The sequence below is a fragment of the Melanostigma gelatinosum genome, assembly GCF_949748355.1.
Source record: "Melanostigma gelatinosum genome assembly, chromosome: 2".
Classification (NCBI taxonomy): Eukaryota; Metazoa; Chordata; class Actinopteri; order Perciformes; family Zoarcidae; genus Melanostigma; species Melanostigma gelatinosum.
Window position 1 is genome coordinate 26,630,562 of NC_136635.1, and position 18,869 is coordinate 26,649,430.

The 18,869-nt window shown below is 42.1% G+C and overlaps 2 protein-coding genes across 3 annotated transcripts; one reads left to right on the forward strand and one right to left on the reverse strand.

Moving 5' to 3' along the window:
• The first annotated feature begins 324 nt into the window (after window positions 1-324).
• slc24a5 (solute carrier family 24 member 5) lies at window positions 325-6,463 on the forward strand. Of its 2 annotated transcripts, none has more exons than XM_079290909.1 (9): window positions 325-618; window positions 1,003-1,182; window positions 1,921-2,004; window positions 2,168-2,271; window positions 2,438-2,538; window positions 3,267-3,550; window positions 3,638-3,847; window positions 4,924-5,025; window positions 5,567-6,463. In XM_079290909.1, exons 1-9 carry the CDS (start codon window positions 459-461, stop codon window positions 5,887-5,889), a joined length of 1,548 nt encoding a protein of 515 aa, XP_079147035.1. In that variant the 5' UTR covers window positions 325-458; the 3' UTR covers window positions 5,890-6,463. The 2 variants fall into 2 exon arrangements, with proteins under 2 accessions (XP_079147035.1, XP_079147036.1); XM_079290910.1 differs by having other exon boundaries at window positions 3,641-3,847.
• Window positions 6,464-6,700: 237 nt separating this feature from the next.
• Window positions 6,701-14,916, reverse strand: myef2 (myelin expression factor 2). Its single transcript, XM_079290933.1, has 17 exons — window positions 14,747-14,916; window positions 13,811-14,013; window positions 12,994-13,046; window positions 12,008-12,015; window positions 11,818-11,911; window positions 11,358-11,549; window positions 11,117-11,270; window positions 10,953-11,002; window positions 10,812-10,872; window positions 10,030-10,179; window positions 9,651-9,695; window positions 9,457-9,552; window positions 9,230-9,325; window positions 8,970-9,029; window positions 7,756-7,940; window positions 7,258-7,309; window positions 6,701-7,072 (listed from the first exon to the last, which is right to left on the reverse strand). Exons 1-17 carry the CDS (start codon window positions 14,854-14,856, stop codon window positions 6,900-6,902), a joined length of 1,782 nt encoding a protein of 593 aa, XP_079147059.1. The 5' UTR covers window positions 14,857-14,916; the 3' UTR covers window positions 6,701-6,899.
• Window positions 14,917-18,869: the final 3,953 nt, after the last annotated feature.

Below are 18,869 nucleotides of genomic sequence, written 5' to 3' on the forward strand. Positions count from 1 at the left end.
TGTAACCACTAATAAACATGAAGGTAAAGTCTAGAGTTATACTCTAGCATCAAAGCATTGCTGTCTGACCTGCAGAGCTCCCGACATACATTTCTGTTACCAGAAAGAAAAGAAAGTACTTTCCCACAATCAAAGACGTGTTAAAGTGTGTTTCATCATGAATGGCTGCACCCCTGACGTGCCTCAGGGCTGGAGCGTGTTCAAGTCGAGTGGAATGGCTGCAACTCGTGATACCCCCCCCCCCCCCCCCCTATTCTTGGTCGTGCCAGGCCTTAAAAGATGCTTTCTCGCCCCAATAATCTCTCTCTGCAGCTTGTAGTCGTAGTGTAGTGTTAGATGCAGCGCCTACAAGCAGCTTCAGCCAACATTTAACCTTTTTTTGCAAGCTTGTTGTAGAGTAGAGAAACATATGACTCCTTGGAATACTTGCTAGTTGCACTGCATTGACTCCAGTGACCATGAATAAGAGTAGGCCTGCAGCTCTGAAGAAAAAGAGGAAAGATTTTATACCTTACTTTTTAGGATTCGTAATATTTTTATATTGCGCGGCTCATCTTGTATCGTTCACAGCAAAAACAGCTCAGGAAACCCATTCTGCCAGGGTGCGTCGGGCTCTTGGTAAGAATTATCAGTGTGTGTGATTTTGCTTATTTTATTATTGTGTGTTTTTAAATCTCCCAAACTTTTAAATACATTTGTTTTATTATTCTAATCTGTTTGGTGTGTCATTACAAATGTCACAGTTTGGTGTTTTTACAAAGTGTGAGTGATCATTTGTGGTTCAGCAACTGTGACAGTGTTTGCTCTGTAATCCTCATGTCTTATTGGCATGAAAGTACCGTGTAACTGCCATTAAGTGCTCAAACAATCTCGGAAGAGTCGGCTGCTCCATCAACAGGCTGGTTTGCTTGTCAGTGACGTGTGTGTGTGTGTGTGTGTGTGTGTGTGTGTGTGTGTGTGTGTGTGTGTGTGTGTGTGTGTGTGTGTGTCCTGCTGTTTCAGAGAATGAGACGGAATGCATCTCATCACAGTCCTCCGAGTTTCCTGACGGCTTCTTCACGGTGCAGGAGAGGAAGGATGGAGGCCTCGTTATTTATTTCATGCTTATTTTCTACATGCTTCTGGCTGTCGCAATAATCTGCGACGATTACTTTCTGCCTTCCTTAGAAGTGATCAGTGACCGTGAGTGGCACATCATTGCATTGCATCATCACATGAACTGTAATGCTGTGATATACTGTGATTATGGGAATAATGAGGGTTTACAAGATTACTACTACAGGCAAAGGATTAGGGTGCACAGATAGTGTAGGGCTCTGAAGAAAAAGCCGAACTAAATATGTGGACAGATTTAGTAAAAGTCAGTTTGTTTAACTGATTGAACAGTGTTTTTAGTTGGATTTTAATAACAGGAAATAACTTTAACCAGGCTGTAAAATGAACTAACGATTATTTCATCATCTATTAATCTGTCTGTTTTATTTTTCCAATGAATCAGTTAATCATTTGGCCGATGAAAAGTCTCACAAAATAGTGAAAAATGAAAAAGTTCTGAGAGCCCAGGGGATGTCTTCAAATGTCTTGTTTTGATTGACCAGCAGACCAAAACCGAAGTATCGTCAGTTCAAAATGATTTGATACTGAGAAAAGCAGCAAATGCTCACATTTCAGAAGCTGGAACCAGCAAATATTCAGAATTTTTTCTTGATTGAATGATGGAATGATTGTAAACAAGCTGTAAACGTAACTAATAAACAACATACTCGTACAATATGCATTACCAAAGCCCTAAAATACATATTACAGGCATGAAGCGTCAGTTTTCGTTCCCTGGTCGTGTTATTGGACTGTGTTTAATCAGGTGCTTCGATTATTTCGTACACACCATGTAAATTGTCACGTACTCTTGGTCTCTCTCAGGCCTGGGACTGTCTCAGGATGTAGCAGGAGCCACATTTATGGCAGCTGGGAGTTCTGCACCTGAACTGGTCACAGCCTTTCTGGGTAATTATGCATTACTATTTACAACAATGTTGATGGTGACACCAGCATGCACCGTCACTGTGTCCCCTCACAACCCGATGTACTGTGACTCCGCCACCCTTTGGGGATAGAAATAGACATTGTCCCTGTCCTCAAAGCTAAGACGTGCCTTTATTTGTGTCAGGTGTGTTCGTGACAAAGGGAGACATCGGGGTCAGCACCATTGTGGGATCAGCGGTCTACAACCTGCTAGGAATCTGCGCAGCATGTGGACTCTTGGCCCCTCTGGTACATTATGACACAAGCACACGCTCACAAAGATTAACTACATGTAAGAGCGGCACCTTTACTGGGCCAAAGCGGAAGAATCATTGTGCGCTGTGTTTTACAAGCTTATACAACATGTATTTTTTTCAAACATGTATTTTTTTCCCTATTTTTTTCCCTTTATCAGGCTGGGCGCCTCACCTGTTGGCCACTGTTCAGGGACTGCCTGGCATATGCCATCAGTGTTTCTGCTGTTATTGCCATCATTTCTGATAACAAGGTGTACTGGTGAGTTTAAGTGCACGTCAACATCTGGTTGATCTTCAGACCTTAAAGTAGGCCACCTTACCGTAAGGTGGCCGTAAAAGCCGAAGTCAGATACAGCTATTTATTGCATCTCGTGACACTAAAAGGAACAAATGAAAACTGATCTCCAAACAAGTACGAGCGGTACAGTACTGTGACTCACTGGCATTTATTACACTGACAGTACAGCGCAAAAATGTTCCTTAAATAAGACAATAACACATCATAAACACAGCACTAGTAGCAGTCCTTGTTTATGAAAGCTTTCATCTTGCATTACTTATTGTTGGTCATAGCACAGTGAGACAGTATTAGCTTAAAAACAGCACAGCTTTGCTATTGTCAAGATATGGAGTTTCATACATTTGGAACCACATTTTTGTGTTGTAAAATATATTTTTCAAAATATATCAAAACCAAACTGGACTAAATAGTAACCAAAACATGGCTAAACACAATATATTGGTGTGAAGAAGAGGTCTAGTAATAGAAACAAGACCATTTAAAAAATCATCTTTTAAGCAGGGTGAATTTGATTCGATATTGCCAGAGCTTTCGACCGCCCTCTTCAGCAAATTGAACTTGAAGCTCAGGTGTTATCACATGGCCAAGTTCCATTCGCTGAAGCAGGTCTTGGGATTTTATTCACCACTCACATCTGTCCCCAAGGTGAAGAGCGAATGCCAGGGCTCAAAACGTTTTGTTGACAGGTATGACGCTGCGTGTCTGCTGCTGGTCTATGCCGTCTACATCGTGGTCCTGTGCTTTGACCTTCGCATCAGCGAGTTTGTCCTGAGGAAGCTGAGCCCTTGCTGCACCTGTCTGGTTCAAGGATCAGGTGAGAAGACTGAGACGCAGCCTCTGATGGGCTGGAGCGACGAAACCAGTCTGCGAGTTCACTGTCGCTCCAGGACAGACAGCGGGATCTTCCAGGACGACTCGGGATACTCTCACCTGTCCCTCAGCCTGCATGGCCTCAACGAGATTCCTGAAGGTAAAACGCACGTCTTCTTAGTGCACTGTGTTCCAGTATGACGCGTTACAAATCCGCTCATAACGTGTTCGTCTGCGTGCGTTCCAGCAGAGCATAAAAGTGTGTTTGCCGTGCCGGAGAGCGACCTGAAGCGGATCCTCTGGGTTCTGTCTCTGCCCATCATCACTCTGCTTTTCCTGACCATCCCTGACTGCAGGAGAAGGTTCTGGAAGGGATGGTTCATGATAACCTTCCTCATGTCAGCGGTCTGGATCTCAGCTTTCACCTACATAATGGTGTGGATGGTCACTGTTGTCGGTGAGATCATTGTTTTAACTTTCTGTTTTTCTGTCAGTGGTTTCAGTTTAGTTGCAGGTGTAAATCGAATGCACCACGTTATAGAGCCTTTGTTGATCACAAGTGTTTGAAACTTGTGAGAAAAGAATGTCAGATTTGCAGAGTAGAATCACATGTTGGTCTGCTGGCTAATTCCTGAGATGCCATTGTCCTGGAAAGTTAAGAGGGGGGGTTGTTGTAGCTCCAGTGGGCCATGTTCATAACCAGGATTACAGCCTGCTTCACCCTTCAGGAAACAGTCATGTGAGCGGTGTACGTACAGACATACCCACAGGCACTGGTCCAAGAACATAAAACTGACCTCGGATCAGGCCAAAAGGGGTATCTTCATCATGTGACGGTGGTAGGTCTACTGGAGTATAATGAGATTATTATCCCGTAGTCGTCAGACCGGCTCACATGGAGGGAGACTTTAGTCTTGTGAAAGAGCAGCAGGCATGGGACTGAGCAGGTACAACTCAAGCACACAGTGTCCCATTGAGAGTGTTGGTTCAGAATATCTGGATGAACTGCAAATATTTGTTTCCCTCACAATGGCCTCCAACCAGAGTTATAGCTGCTAGGTCGTGTCCTCTGTAATGTGTGTGGAAATTCGGGTGGTTTATCGTTGGATTTAAAGATTACACATGTGACACCTGTTGGGTTTTGTAAAACTTGTTCAAATATTCTTAGATTTGGCAGTTTGGCTGAAAAAAATCAACAAAATTAAAGGAAGTAAGTAGTCTCGGTTGCACAAGCGTAGAAGAAAACATTTACAGTACGGTACTTAAAAAGTACACATTGTAGAGTCAAGTTAGGGACTTATTGAAATGTTCTTAGGTGGGCGTGGTTCCGCTTGTGGAATTTGGTCTTGTGACCTCAGTATTTCCAAAATCCTGCTACAGCCCTGCCTCCAGTGATTATTTATGAACCCTCTAGTGGTGATTATTTATTAACCCTATAGCTACAGTAAAGATCAGCTGCTGTTCTCACCCCATAGCGAGCTTGATGTTGTTGGATGTGGACTTTGATTGTGGGTTTGTATTATGTTTACACAGGCGAGACCCTTGGCATCCCTGAAACAGTTATGGGACTCACTCTCCTTGCTGCTGGAACCAGTATACCCGACACCGTAGCCAGTGTGATGGTGGCCAGAGAAGGTAAACATCAGTGTCTCGTTTTATCAGTTGCAATTCACAGCCATCCTGAATACAGTTTGTTAAGATGGTAAAATGGACTTCCATTTATAAAACCTTTCAAAGCAATTTACACTACGGTCATACACTGAAGGCAGAGTTTGCCATACAAGGTACAAGATCTAGTTTAAATGCTCATTCACAGTAATTTTGGGTTCATTATTTTGCCCAAAGGACACTTTGTTATGCAGACTAGAGAAGCCGGGGTTCAAACCACCGATCAGTGGACGACCTGCTCTACCTCGTGAATCAGTCGCCCTTACTTTGACGCCAGCCATAAGTAAACGATTATCAAAATTAAGAATAACGTGCTTCCTAAGTTCCTTCTACATACAGTTGGGTACTGCGCTCTTACTGAAAGACATCTAAGTGGGAACTGTTGATTACTCATTCACTTTGCTGACTCACTTCCCCAGCAGCCATTATAGAAATGACAAGTTAAAAATACTTATATTGCCTGAGTGAGACCTAAATCCAGTCTGTAAACATGTTTTCTGTTTATCAGGGAAAGCTGACATGGCCATGTCCAACATTGTGGGCTCTAATGTTTTCGACATGCTGTGCCTGGGCCTGCCTTGGTTCATCAAAACTGTCTTTGTGGACACCAACAACCCTGTAGAGGTCAACAGCACTGGACTGGTCTTCATTTCCGCCACGCTCCTCCTTTCCATCGTCTTCCTCTTTGTATCCGTTCACATTAACGGATGGAAGTTGGACTGGAAGTTGGGACTCGTTTCTCTCTTCTGCTACGTCGTCTTTGCCACTCTGTCCATCCTCTACGAGCTGGGGATCATTGGGAATAATCCCATAAGATTGTGCGGTGACTGAGATCCTCACCAGGACTGAAGCCACATTGACTCAAACAGCCCCAGAACACAACTTAACTGTGAAGTCTAAGGAAATGTGGTCCCACTCACACACTTAAGATATTGTGCCAACTTCTCATGAAGAGGATGATCTCAATTCATATATATATATATATATATATATATATTTAAATATATATATTTAACTTAAGGTGGAAGTGTGCCAAAGATCATTCTCTTGTGTGTGCCTGTCAGATCCAGGCCTGCCTCATCATCATACAACTAAGACACATTATCATGTTCTGCAATTGTTCTTCTTACTCAGGCCCCAAAAACAGGAAATGGGCTGTCCCAGGAGTGACTGCCCAGTTCAAATAAATCCAGAACTGAAGAGTCAGAGTCAAGTAATAAAAGGTGTCAACTAAGCTTATTTGGCCTTGTCCTTTTGAAGTGGGTGAAAAGAGGCCCGGTCTACACAACACTGAACTGATAAGCTTTTATGAGCAAGTCTTAATGGCTTTCAAAGTTATAAAATTTGTAAAAAACAAACAAAAAAACTTTCCACTTGTCTTCAAACTAAAAAGTAAATCATTGAAAACGGACTATCTTGTTCTACTGAAGCAAAAAAAATAAAAATACCACAAATCTTGGAGAGTTCTGGCAATTTAAATAGCTTCCTGTGATAAGTGTCAAGAGTCCAAGCCTGATAACATCCATCCATTCTGTTCTCACTTTATTCCGCCCTCTGCGGTTAATGTGCAAACTGCCACTTTTCAAGAGGCCACTGCACAGCAGCGTTGAGCAATGATGGAAAACAGAAAAACCACCAGGCGTAAAAATTAAAAAGTTTATTTCTCCAAATAAACGTCAAATTAAAAGGAGTTTACAAAACAAAAGATAAGAACTATGTAGTACATCTAAACAAAACAAAAAACAGTGGACACATGGAGATATGACATAATTGTGTTTTTAAAACAAAACAAAAGACCATTGGCAAAAAGGGCTGAATGTGGAAGTGTGTTAGCGTGACTTCTACAAAAGATAGGCGTGCCGATCCATACGGACGTCCACCTCTCGGCCGTTGATCTTGGATGCATTCATCGTCAAGCAGGCCATCTCAGCACTATCTGGACAGTCAAATCTCACTGTTCCACAGCCCTTTGACTTCCCGTTCTCCATCTTGATCTCTGCGAACATTACCTGGCCTGCAGTAGACAAGAACGAGCCATGAGTGCATTCCAAAACCACAACGTTTCACCAAGTGTTGATGGACGTTAAACCGGAAATTTGGGCATTCTGGTCCAAAGACCATTTGTGATAAAGTGTCAGCGGGAGCGGCTCCTCAATTTAGCAATGAAGATTGAATTCATACTAAACAAAAAGGACGTACCGCATTGACTGAACTTCTCCTTCAGCTTTTGCCAAGTCAGCTCATAGGACAGCTGCAACACACAAACGGACACAGTTAATACATTTGTGAACATATTTGAGGCTTTGCAAAACTGGTACAAGATGCAATTAATAAGATGAGTGCATTAATAACGCTTATAGTACAAACACAACATTAAAAGAGTCAGACTCAGAGGGAAAACATGTCAACAGTTAAACCCTTCCTGTGAACTACAGCACCATTTCATTCATCGAAAGCACACCAATCATGAACTAATTCACAGCATCAATACCATTTATATTAATGCTTGGCACGCTCGGGCGGTTTCCCTTTAAAACCGTAAATCAATACGGGGGCCTCAAAGCATAGAGGAAATGCATCAATCAATGGAACGGCCATTAAATAAGTGGAGAGGTCTTTGGAGAGGCTCTGTACCTCCAATCGTAATATATAAAGACACTTCTACACGAGCAAAGTTCTCACATAATCCACACTTACATTTCGCACAAAGATCTGACAGCCAGCTTTGGACCCAGAGCCTCGGTCAGACATGCCTCCACCCATGTAACTCGCCCCCCCACCTCCATAGCTGCCAAAGCCACGGCTCATGTCCATGCCTGACATGCCCATGCGGTCAAAGCTGGACCCCATCCGGTCCATCGACATGTTTCCCATTCCACCACCTGCAATTTAACACACATCACAGAGCTATTTTATCTAATATAATAAATATTGTAATACCTGCATATCGAAATGTGCATTCATTAATCATTACAATGATTCCTTTCACCATCTTCAACACAAAATACAAAGTTTCTTTAACACTCAATTTCCATTTAGTATTTTTCTGCACAACTCCGTTAGCCTGATTGTAATCACACAACAAGTGCAAAGCAGTGGCATCTGAGCGCACAAACAGTGTGCACCTGCTATTTTGGTTAATGTACGTGCAGCAGTGCAAAGTGCAAAAGGGCCGGCTGACGTGGAGAAGAAATCGGAGGGTGTGGTGATTAATAAATAAATGGCCAATTACATCACTGTCTCATGGCTCTGAAACAGGTCAATCACAGTGAGATAAGACAACAATACATCGATGGACAAATGGAAGGTTCCTCTCAGGAATCTGGATGAAGAGCTGCACAACGTGAACACACACACACAGCACCACACATCTGCATCCAAAGGCGGAGGGTGTGGTTGTTTTTACTGAAATTGTACAACGATCAAAGAAAGAAAGAATTTTTTTTTTTTTTTTAAGTAGATGAAGCTCATTAAAGGCCCGTATCAATCCAACGGTATTTCAATATTAATTTTACAGTATGACAAGTCAAAAATGGTGACATCATATCATGAAACAACAGCGTTCTCACCGATACACCAGCCGACAAAACGGCGTTATAATGGACAAGTCTGACATGTGTGAAGGTTTATGGGGTTATTCTGTTGTTTTGGCTACATTTGTACACATTTTAAAAAGGCAATCAGCCGTATAAACTGTCAAAAGACTATAAAATGGTAATGGCTACTAACTTTCAGATGTCAACAGTAATAGAGCGCTAACTGAATGTAGCTTACAAGTGCCTCCAAAGCTAATAGTTATCTACAGTATAGGGGAGGAATAGACTAGTTTTGTAAAAAATGAAAGTATTGATACACAGCACTAAACTTGATTTAACATATTTAGAAACGCTGTAGATGTAATATCTTAATACCTATTCCAGTCCCCATGTGCCCCATGCCACCACTGCTCATGCCGCCTCCAAATCCTCCACCTAAAAGGAAGAGAATGCAAGTCGGTGTAGATTAGACCACAGCGCAACGATTTCACATCAGCAAACATCAGCCCGTACACAAAAAGCAACTCCTAAATCTCATCATAACTCAAACCCAAGCTACACAGAGGAACATGCATAACCTCCACTGTGTCTGCAGTGCAATGATGAGAGGATTCAGGGTTCAGCCTATCACTTACCCATTCCTCCAAAAGAGTCACCAAATCCTCGATTCATTGACATGTCGGTGTGGCCAAAGTCACGATCCATCCCACCCATTCCTGACCGGTACATATCTCAACACAGAAAGAAAAGTAACCTTAGCCTTAAGTTACCAATAACCCAACGGTGCCTCTCATTGTTTACAGTATAACAACCCACAGCTGAGCCTCATCTCTAACCAGTATGAGTGATCACGCTCACTCACCTCCCATCCGGCCACCTGGCGCCATGTCTCTCCCTCCAAAGCCACCCATGTTGCCCATGCTGTCCATGCCCCCAAAGCCCCCGCCACCACTCATTCCTGTCAAAAGCAGCACTTAGTTTGAACAGTAATCTCTCCATGCCTCCACAAAAAGATGATTTTTCACAGGACTAAATCAGAAGTAGTCAAAGCCTTACCTCTTCCAAGTCTGTTCATTCCACCATAGCCTTGGGCTTCCATACCTATGGCAAAAGATGACATCAGTCAGGCCATGTAAAACACGTACTGTATCCATTTATATCCAATATATTTCCCTGGAAAGGTACTGGGTGTAGCCTGATTGTCAAACACTGTACAGAGTCACATCAGAACACCTAGAAAAGGTTATCCTGTATATCAGCTGGTAGGTTGGTTGCCAACATATGAATTATTACAGAATAATGTTCAAAACAGCTGCCTTTTGATGCTCATGTGTTGACCAGCTAGTGGAGAGGCATCTGATTCTTTGTCTATGGAGACAACATAGGATGTGATGTTTCTAGGATACGTAAGCATTTCTGCACAAACAGAACTGACCTCCATGCCCTATGGAGCCCATGCCGCCTCCTCCTCCTCCTCCTCCTCCTCCTCCTCCTCCTCCTCCTGCAGCACCACCGCTGCTCTGACGGTTGGAGCTTATAGGCTGCCCTCCGGGTCCCAGTCCCATGCCAATACCACCTAGACCCCCTACACACAAAGTACACAAGAAAAGAGATGACAGTTTGAACCATGCTGATTCACTAGCAAGGATAAGAGTGGATCACGGAACATAAAATAATGTATACCTAATATTCAACTATGCAGACATTCATTGAGAATATTGTGCAGTTAATACAAAGTCGAAATATGCTAAGACATATCTTTATGCTCCTCTACTGCACCAGTAAAGCACCAACTATCAAGAATGGAGGATGAACTAATCTTTAACAACATGCAATACAACGCAAACTGCATATGTTCAATCTATAAAAACTGTTTTATTACTGTATGTACGAGACGTTATTTTATACAATAAACAACCTGGCCTTTTAAAGACATGCCAAGGAATTTGCTTCTCATACAAGTTTTTAAATATTTAACTGCAGTGGCAACCGCTACTTCTTTTATCGTGCCTTTACGTGTGAAGCAGCCTGCAGTTGACGGATAACATCAAGAGGCCTACGGCTATGATACTGAACATACCTGGGCCTTTAAAAACATCACTGTAAAATATCTATGCAATATGTTCCCAGAGGGTTTCATACATCTTACACTGAGATTATTACTATGGATATGGAGTTTGATATCAACAACTGACGGGAGGAAATCAGAGTACTCACGAGGTAACTGAGGTGTTTTCTCCACTTGGCGGAAATCCTCAGAAGGAACAGATTTCTCATCCTATAAAGCCACATAAACTGTTAAAATTCGTTTTCACAGCCTCTTCATCTTAAGTTACATAAGAACTAAAATCAACATACCATTTTAACATGCATCTGCCTGTCAAACAGCATCTGTCCATTGAACATGGCTGAGTCCAGAGTCAAGAAGAAGGCCACGGTAAAAATACCAATCATTACTTTGTGTGCATTTTCTGGGATCTTTCTTTCTTTTTTGTGTGTGTGTGTGCAACTCTGAAGGATACATATTGCCTGCACAGCCTCGAGTGACTGCTCGAAAGTCACTGTTCCCATCCCGCGGCTCTTGCCATCTTTATCCTCCTTTACATCTGCTCGTTTCACCAAGCCCGCCATGCCAAACACCTCCTTCAACTTCTTCCAGCCCACCTTGAAATCCAGCTGTGAAACAACACACAGTGCTATTTTTAATAAGCATGAACAATCATCACCACCTAGATTTGGATATAGTTTACAGTATGGACTCACATTGGCCACAAACACCGTGGTGCCCAGTCGTCCGGCCTGCAGTGCATGGATGACGTCAGGTGGGATGTTGGGGTTGTTGGTAATGGAGGGCGGGATGTTCATCCCACCAGACCCCATGTCCTGCCCATGACCCCCCTGCTGTCCTCCTCCGATGCGCTGCAGCACACGCCGAGCATGTTCCCCATCAGGGTCCTTATCAGAAAATAAGGTAAAATTGACAGAAGTTCAGTGTGCAGTAACATGACAGATGTTTGCGTTGGATTTATTTACTTCTTGGAATCTGAGGCACAACATAAGACAGTAACACTGACACACAACTGTATAACCGCCACTAGTCTGAGACAAATTTCATATCGTGAAGTGTATATAGAGATTTACATCTTGAAACCAAAACAAGTAGTTAAAGAAAACAGTATAATCAAAGTTTTGCTGTAATCATTTGACCATAATTTGCTCTCACCTCCTTGATGTTTAGGGGCCTTCCACTCAAGTCATGCTTATTCATAGCTTCTATCGCCTTCTTCACAAACTCCTCATCTTTGAACTCCACCACACTATTGAATCAGGAAAACAGGGGCAAAAGATGACCCCATGCACGTGTGAAGTAATTTAAAAAGTTCTATGTTCATGAGAATAAGGTAGCGTCTTACCCACAACCCTAACCAGGGGGCATCATGGGAGTCCAGGTCACACACACATCCAAAGTCGAGGGAGTGAACACAATACAGTTAAAATCAAGACAAAGCAGTTGAACATTATGAATCTAATACATCAACATGCTTTTAGTATTTTCTACAGTGAATGTCGGCCATATTTTGCCCGTGAGCTTGAGCCAACAGGTTTTTGGTTGTGTTTAAATCTACTGCAAAGACTAAAAGGCTCATAAGAGTACATTTTTTCAATCATTATCGCAAACAATGTCGAAAATTAACACTTTAAAAAATAATAAAACAATGGTTTATGTTTTTTAAGTTTTGGTTAAAACATTTGCCACCAACAGATACCTATGCATTGTAATTTATGTGAAACATTTTGATGTTTTGAACTGCACACAAATACCATGGTAGCAAATTTTAAAAAACTGCATTAACAAATGTACTTCGTACATTGTTTAGGATTGACCAGTTTTACCACTGCAATAAAGAGAAATGGTGTGGTCCATCTTTACATGTATGCATTTTGCCATTCAATATGAAAACATAATTAAAAAAGGCACTGCAGGATCAGTCAAGACTATTTTGTTCCTTTGAAGTGAGAGCTGTGCCATATAACAGAATTGTAAAATAAGATTTTGAGGCATGAGGGTCAATCAATGAGACAAATCACACAACCCACATTTCCCTTTGGAAAACGGCCAAACAAACAAACTTTTACACCAATTGAAATAACAACAACAAAAGCAAAAGTGCACTCTTAGATGAGTTCATTAGGCTACTTTTCCAAAATCAACAGGACATCTCCCTTTCAAATGAGTATCAATCATTAGCCAACTATTAGCTCTAAACACAACCCACAGTCTCTCCAGTTCAGTAACTTAGTAAGACCCAAAGGATCGGAACCTAAAAGAGCACTTGATTAATGAGAGCCTGCTGAGGGCATTTAAAACCTCGTGCAGCAAGTTGGCCACATCACTTACCCTTGACTTTCCTTCTGAATCCTTAAAGAGCTCCACGTATGTAACCTCACCAACTACATGAGACATACAAAGGAAAAATACCAAAAGAACAACAGTAATTTGAGTCACCAAGTCGTCAAGTCGCCGTTGGCCTTGGCAATGCCGCTACAGATGGAGATGTCCCATTAATGATCAACAGTCAGCCCAGACCAACATCCCACCAGACAACACCATGCCTTTCTGGGCAGTGACTGAGACACCCAAAGGCCAAGGCCAGAGAGAAACACAGCTACATTAAACCTGGGAAATTCAAAAGACTTCAACATGATCAGTTTGTCAACAGATTCCATTCATGGCAGTTGAGTTTTAAGCTATCCTTTGAGCTTTAAAAAAAGGCCTCTTGAGACCCCGTAATTCAGAAAGTAAAACATTACAATATTTTCATGGATATAGTCAAGATTCACCTTGCAACAGATGCAACAAAATCATTCAACAATCAATTCTACGACTGGTTTGAGGTTACATTTTGGAGCTAACAATGCCATAAAACAAGTGACAATATAACTAAGTTCATCTTCCATTTCTCACAGACATATCAGCCCAAACTAAATTGGTGTCCATCCAAAAAAAAAGTATTAAAACACCGATAACCTAGTATCGCACTATGTTGATTCCCTACTATGTGCGAGAAGTACATCCAGAGAAAGCTACAAACTAATTGACTATTGCTAGAAGCAGGATGCAACACCTGGTAAGAAAGGGAAAAAGGGTCAAGAACTTATCGGCTAAAGACTTAGAGAGAGAAGGGAGACGCCATCCCCATCACTGGGAACATTACCTTTCTCACGCATTAGATCTTTAATTGCCTGCCACTTCATATCATAGGGGATATTGCTGATGAAAACCCGGGTCCTATGAGTACCCTTCTTTTCTCCACCATGTTTGTCTTTGTAGGGATGGAAGCGGCTCCCTCTTCTGCTCCCAGAGGACTTCTCTTTAGAGTCTTGCTTTTCTTCGGGAAGCTTAGTTTCCTCAGCATCCCTAAAAAAAATGCATAAAGCTACAAGTCAGACAACAGCAGCCTATCTCAAAAACAGTCGGGGATCACATGGACATCAAATGCAAATAAAAGACCAGTGAACGTATTATTAATTGCTCATATTATGCGTTTTGCATTCATGGTGGTAATGTGCTTTTTGAAAATATTGACATAGGTTACTCCTTTGTTTTTGAATAAAGAATATATGGAGCAACTCTACAAATGTTACATTAAATGCACTACTTACCCTGAGGGCACATAACGTTACACCAAAAGGTACTACATAGCATAATACAATATGAACACTTGTATTGTTATAAAGAACCTTGGAATATCAGTATGTGCTAGGACAACGTGTGAGTGTATAGGGAGATTATTTAGCACACAAAAAAATCACCTTTACTAAACAAGTAACGTTAGGCCTGGCTAGTGAAGAGGATACATATGCGAGTGGCAGATACGATGCTGTAGCTAGCTAGCATAGCTCAATAACACGAGCTTGCAGTGCCATTAGCATCTCGACTCTCCAGCTAAAAATTACACAACATACTTAAGCGTCGTGTAAGCCACGAACCCAACATATATCACACGGGTACGTTGCGGTTACAATGATTGGCAACTGACGATGAAGGCGCCTTGGCTAACAATAGCTAGCATCACAGGACTCCATTTTAGCTAAGGTAGGTAACGGCTGCACAGACGGCGCGGACAGAACAATGAATCGTTTTCACGCACGTTTTCATGCCATTGGGTGTTTCTTCAGAAGCCTCCTCGGATTCGGACATGACGGATGCAGTAGATCCCTCTTGGTTTGGCTCCTCATCAAGAATTACAACATCTTCCATGGTGATGTTTGTTCTCCACACAAAACGCAAGATGCCCCTGTCCTCTACGCAGTTCAAAATGTGCCGTGAGACTTGTGCCTCCAACACGAGATTTGGGTCTCTAACGCGAGATTTGGATCGCCACTGTTGCGAGGCAGCCTGTGTGGATCGAGTATAAACGGTACAGGAGTCAGTGTTATTGGAGTATAAGCACAAATCAAAATGGGAATATTTAAAGAGATTGAGCACATTATTGTTCCAAGTGTAGTAGACAGTTTCAGGGTTCAGCAAGTGAATAAGAGAGTGAGTGAGTAACTAAATAGTGAGCAGAAAGTGACCTGTCCTGATGGATGCATGTCTGCCTGAGCAGTACCCAGGCCCCAGAAAGCCTGGACATTTGATGTAGCCTATCGACTAGAAACCAGTCAGTCCCTGAATACTCATCAATACGCTCACGATATAGGATAGAACGAGCCACAGCAATGCATAATTCCACTTAAATTCAAAATCTGACATTTCAATATCATAAAGTTGACTTCAGATTAGAAAACTGTCCAGTTGCTAATTGTTAAATGTTATTAGAGATATGAAGAATGCAACCCTTTGATCTTAATAACCATAGTTTTATGCTGCACAAAAAGTATTATTTAGACATTTTATTTAGCCATTTTATTTAGACGTGTTTACATCTGAGCAATGCTTCAAAGCAAGTCCTGCTGGAAAACAAGAAACTCCAACTGGGCAGTTGCTTAAAATGTCAGGTTTAAGGGTACATTCTTTTTCATTTGGATCTCTACCAGGCCATTTTAAAGTCACTTTTGGGATACCCATTTACAAAGTGTCTTGATTCCAATACTGCTGCTCAGTGTTGCTGCATGCTGTAGCCACAAACTCAACAACATGGTGCAACATCACTTTGGAAAATACCTACATTCTTTACTTCAATCAGGAACGGATGCCACTGCTAAGTCAGGTTCAATGAAGGACAGATTGCACCATCTTTTAATTACAACCATAGCTCGGTCAACATAGCAGGGACGTTAACAAGTATTGCTCTGTAAATGTAAAACCAGGTCAATAAACTGATAATATATTTCCTTGATTGCTAGTTGTTGTCAGAATGAATTTGAAGCTTCCTTCCCTGAACTGGAATGGGACTTTCTGAGCAGCAAAACACATTCAGTAAAGTAACTTTATAATTTTTCAAGTCAGGCTGTCACATTAACATTTTATGTATTGTTTATTTATGGTGTGATGCCACAAAGCAACATTAGAGATTTTTAAAGAATATTTTGGTGGTCATATTTGCTTTATTGGCAACAACAGCTGTATTTCCCTTGACTTGTACACTACAATATGCACAATCACCTTGACAATATGTCTTTAATAACAATATTGCAGATTATTGTATTTATTTGAAAAAGGCAGACCTCTATGTAAATTTAATTAAGTTGTTGGCACCAGGATAATTAGTGATTACAGCAGTCAGGCTAAGGGGGGAAGCCTAATGAAGTATTTAAAGTCTTTGCAACTTCACTGCATCCGTCTTTGTACTTACTTGTACAGATGTGTAGAGTTCATCAACATTAAAGCGGGATACTGTTAGAGCAGTTCATATAATCATTGTTTTACAGTTCTCAATATCAGTTCTGCTCTTGGCCTGTTGTCTGTCTGAGATAAAAGTCGAACAATCTTTATCATTTTGCCCTATGAACGCTGGGTAGTATTTTGAAAATGCTTAATGCAACAGGTGTAGATTACCTTCACAGTTCCTCTTCCTGAGCCAAAAGAGTCCAAAGCACATCAGCACACCTTGGCACTCACGTGATTGAATCACACTGACAGATTTGATAAAGGCAAGTCATTGAACTTCTGTTCATTCTCACACGGGTGGACCTCTGAAATCCTCTCTAATAATGACATATACAATTCACACTGTCTGTAACGTGACATCATCACTGGTGACTTTACACGAGGGTTTACCATTTCGACCTCAACGAGGTAAAATGTCTGACAATGTCATTGTCTGTACAGCGTGGGACATCTCCTCATCCAATTTGCAAGAACTGTCCGTGAAATAAATGGGATATAAAAAGTTAGTAGCTGACTCATTCGACAAATCACAGTGGTGCCACACGACCACTATTTCTACCCAAGTACAGTCAAGTTTTAACAGCACAGCAGGACTGTGACCCAAGAAAAATAAAGCTTTGAAGTAAAAGTAAATGCGAAGGAGGTTATTCATCTCTGTGTTTTTGTTCTCTCTGGGAATTTGTCTGCTGTTTACAACCAAAATAAAGAAAAAAATGGAGCTCTCTGTACCATTTTTAAGCCAATAATTATTGCACATCAAACACCAGCTCCCTCATGGCGGCATGCTTTATCCTTAGATCCGATTCACTGCACCACTGTGACATAAACTACATCGCTGATATGAATTTGCACTGCATGACATGGAAACCGATGGCCAGGTTGCTTCACTGCTGCATTCTGTTACAGTGGGCAATCAGATGACCTGCTGTCTAGTTTTCCTGTACAATACTGCTTTTCATTCACTACAGTAAGTACCAGTCTCTTCTCCCTCAGCAGGTCCAGGGAGCTTGTAAAGCCTTTGAGCAGAGGGGGCGAATTCAATTTGACCACAGCAAACTGCAGCAATTAAAAAACACATCATCAAACCAGGCTTGAAGGATGATGCTGTGATGTACCAAAAATACATTGTTGGCTATACCATGATATTCCTGTCACATTTTGGTGGAGTCATTTTTTTATTTTTTTATTTTTTTTCAGAAAAGCCACAAAAAGCCTGGGGAGGGGAGTATGAAGACAAAAGAAAAAGAAGAGGCGGCTTGATTGTTTATGCTGCTGCATCCGTCCCCGGTGTTGCTGAGGAGGGGAATGTTGTGAATGACTGAGGCAGCAGAGCAGCGGAGTGAGACTAACAAGTGGTTGCCATGCAGCAGGAGCAAGCCATGATAATCAGTCGGAGGCAGCAAGTAAGGGAGCACGAGGAGAGGAGCTGTATCCTCTGGGGAGAGACATAGCTTGATCCAGCCTCTCCCTCGCTTCCCCGTTTCTCTCTTCATCTCTCCAGCTTTTTTTGTTTAGATGGGAGGTTAGCCTCGCACATGCAGCGTGTCAGCGATGGATGCATTGATGGATATGTGTCTGAGGGCTCCAAGAAAGAGGAGTTGGTCACAGGAAACCGCAGCAACAGGTCTGTGAGGATGGAACGATAATGACGGTGAGATGCTTGCTCCCCCCCCACCCCAGACATCCTCACTTGAGAATCTGTCCATGCAGTCTCTGTCTTTCACCCTACCTCACTCCCCTCCTCTCTCCTCTCTCTCACCATGCATACTTGTGCAGTGTCCCGCTCATCATCCTACTTCCTTCTCCCTCGTCTGTCTTTCCCAATTCTCCCTGTATGTACCCTCCCTCTCTCATCCCCACCCCCTCCCTTCCTCTCACCCGATCCACCTGCTGCTTGAGTTCATATGAAAGATTAAGGAGGAAAAGAATGAGAGGAGCAGACTTCCACCTGTGTGACTACACCAATTTCCTGATTATGTTTGGTCAATCCCCGTCGCTTTCTTGTCTAATGGAATTACGCTGTATGGCAGGCGTCTGCTCGCACGCAACAGGTATAGAGAGCCCTCTCTTCTAAACCAAACATACATAACAGCACATCTTCATGAGATGTGACATTTTCATTGACACCCTGCCGCTTTGCCTGTGTTTAACAGCTGGCTATGCACTGCGACACACTGTAATTCTAACTCGACTTCAAGGGATGTAGCCTTGGCATTGGCTCATATCACTGAACACATTTCTCTGCAGTCTCCCTCACTCTTCTGTTCATGTTTGCTTTTTGTAATTTTCTGCAAAATTCCCAGAGGAGCAGAGAGAGAGAGAGAGAGAGAGAGAGAGAGAGAGTCTCCGGGCATCTGTTTGATACCACATTCAAAAAAAGGCTATTTTTAGCTACCTTTAACCCTTCACGTTTCATGGTCAGCTCATTTCACAATATTTAA

What these genes read in the sequence shown, in the direction of transcription:
- slc24a5 (XM_079290909.1), top strand. Translation starts at nt 459, where the DNA reads ATGAATAAGAGTAGGCCTGCAGCTCTGAAGAAAAAGAGGAAAGATTTT. An exon ending in CAGGGTGCGTCGGGCTCTTG is followed by an intron (nt 619 to 1,002) that starts GTAAGAATTATC and finishes CTGCTGTTTCAG; the next exon opens with AGAATGAGACGGAATGCATC. An exon ending in CTTAGAAGTGATCAGTGACC is followed by an intron (nt 1,183 to 1,920) that starts GTGAGTGGCACA and finishes GGTCTCTCTCAG; the next exon opens with GCCTGGGACTGTCTCAGGAT.
- myef2 (XM_079290933.1), bottom strand. Translation starts at nt 14,856, where the DNA reads ATGGAAGATGTTGTAATTCTTGATGAGGAGCCAAACCAAGAGGGATCT. An exon ending in AGATCTAATGCGTGAGAAAG is followed by an intron (nt 13,047 to 13,810) that starts GTAATGTTCCCA and finishes TGTCTCATGTAG; the next exon opens with TTGGTGAGGTTACATACGTG. An exon ending in CCACGGTGTTTGTGGCCAAT is followed by an intron (nt 11,271 to 11,357) that starts GTGAGTCCATAC and finishes GTTGTTTCACAG; the next exon opens with CTGGATTTCAAGGTGGGCTG.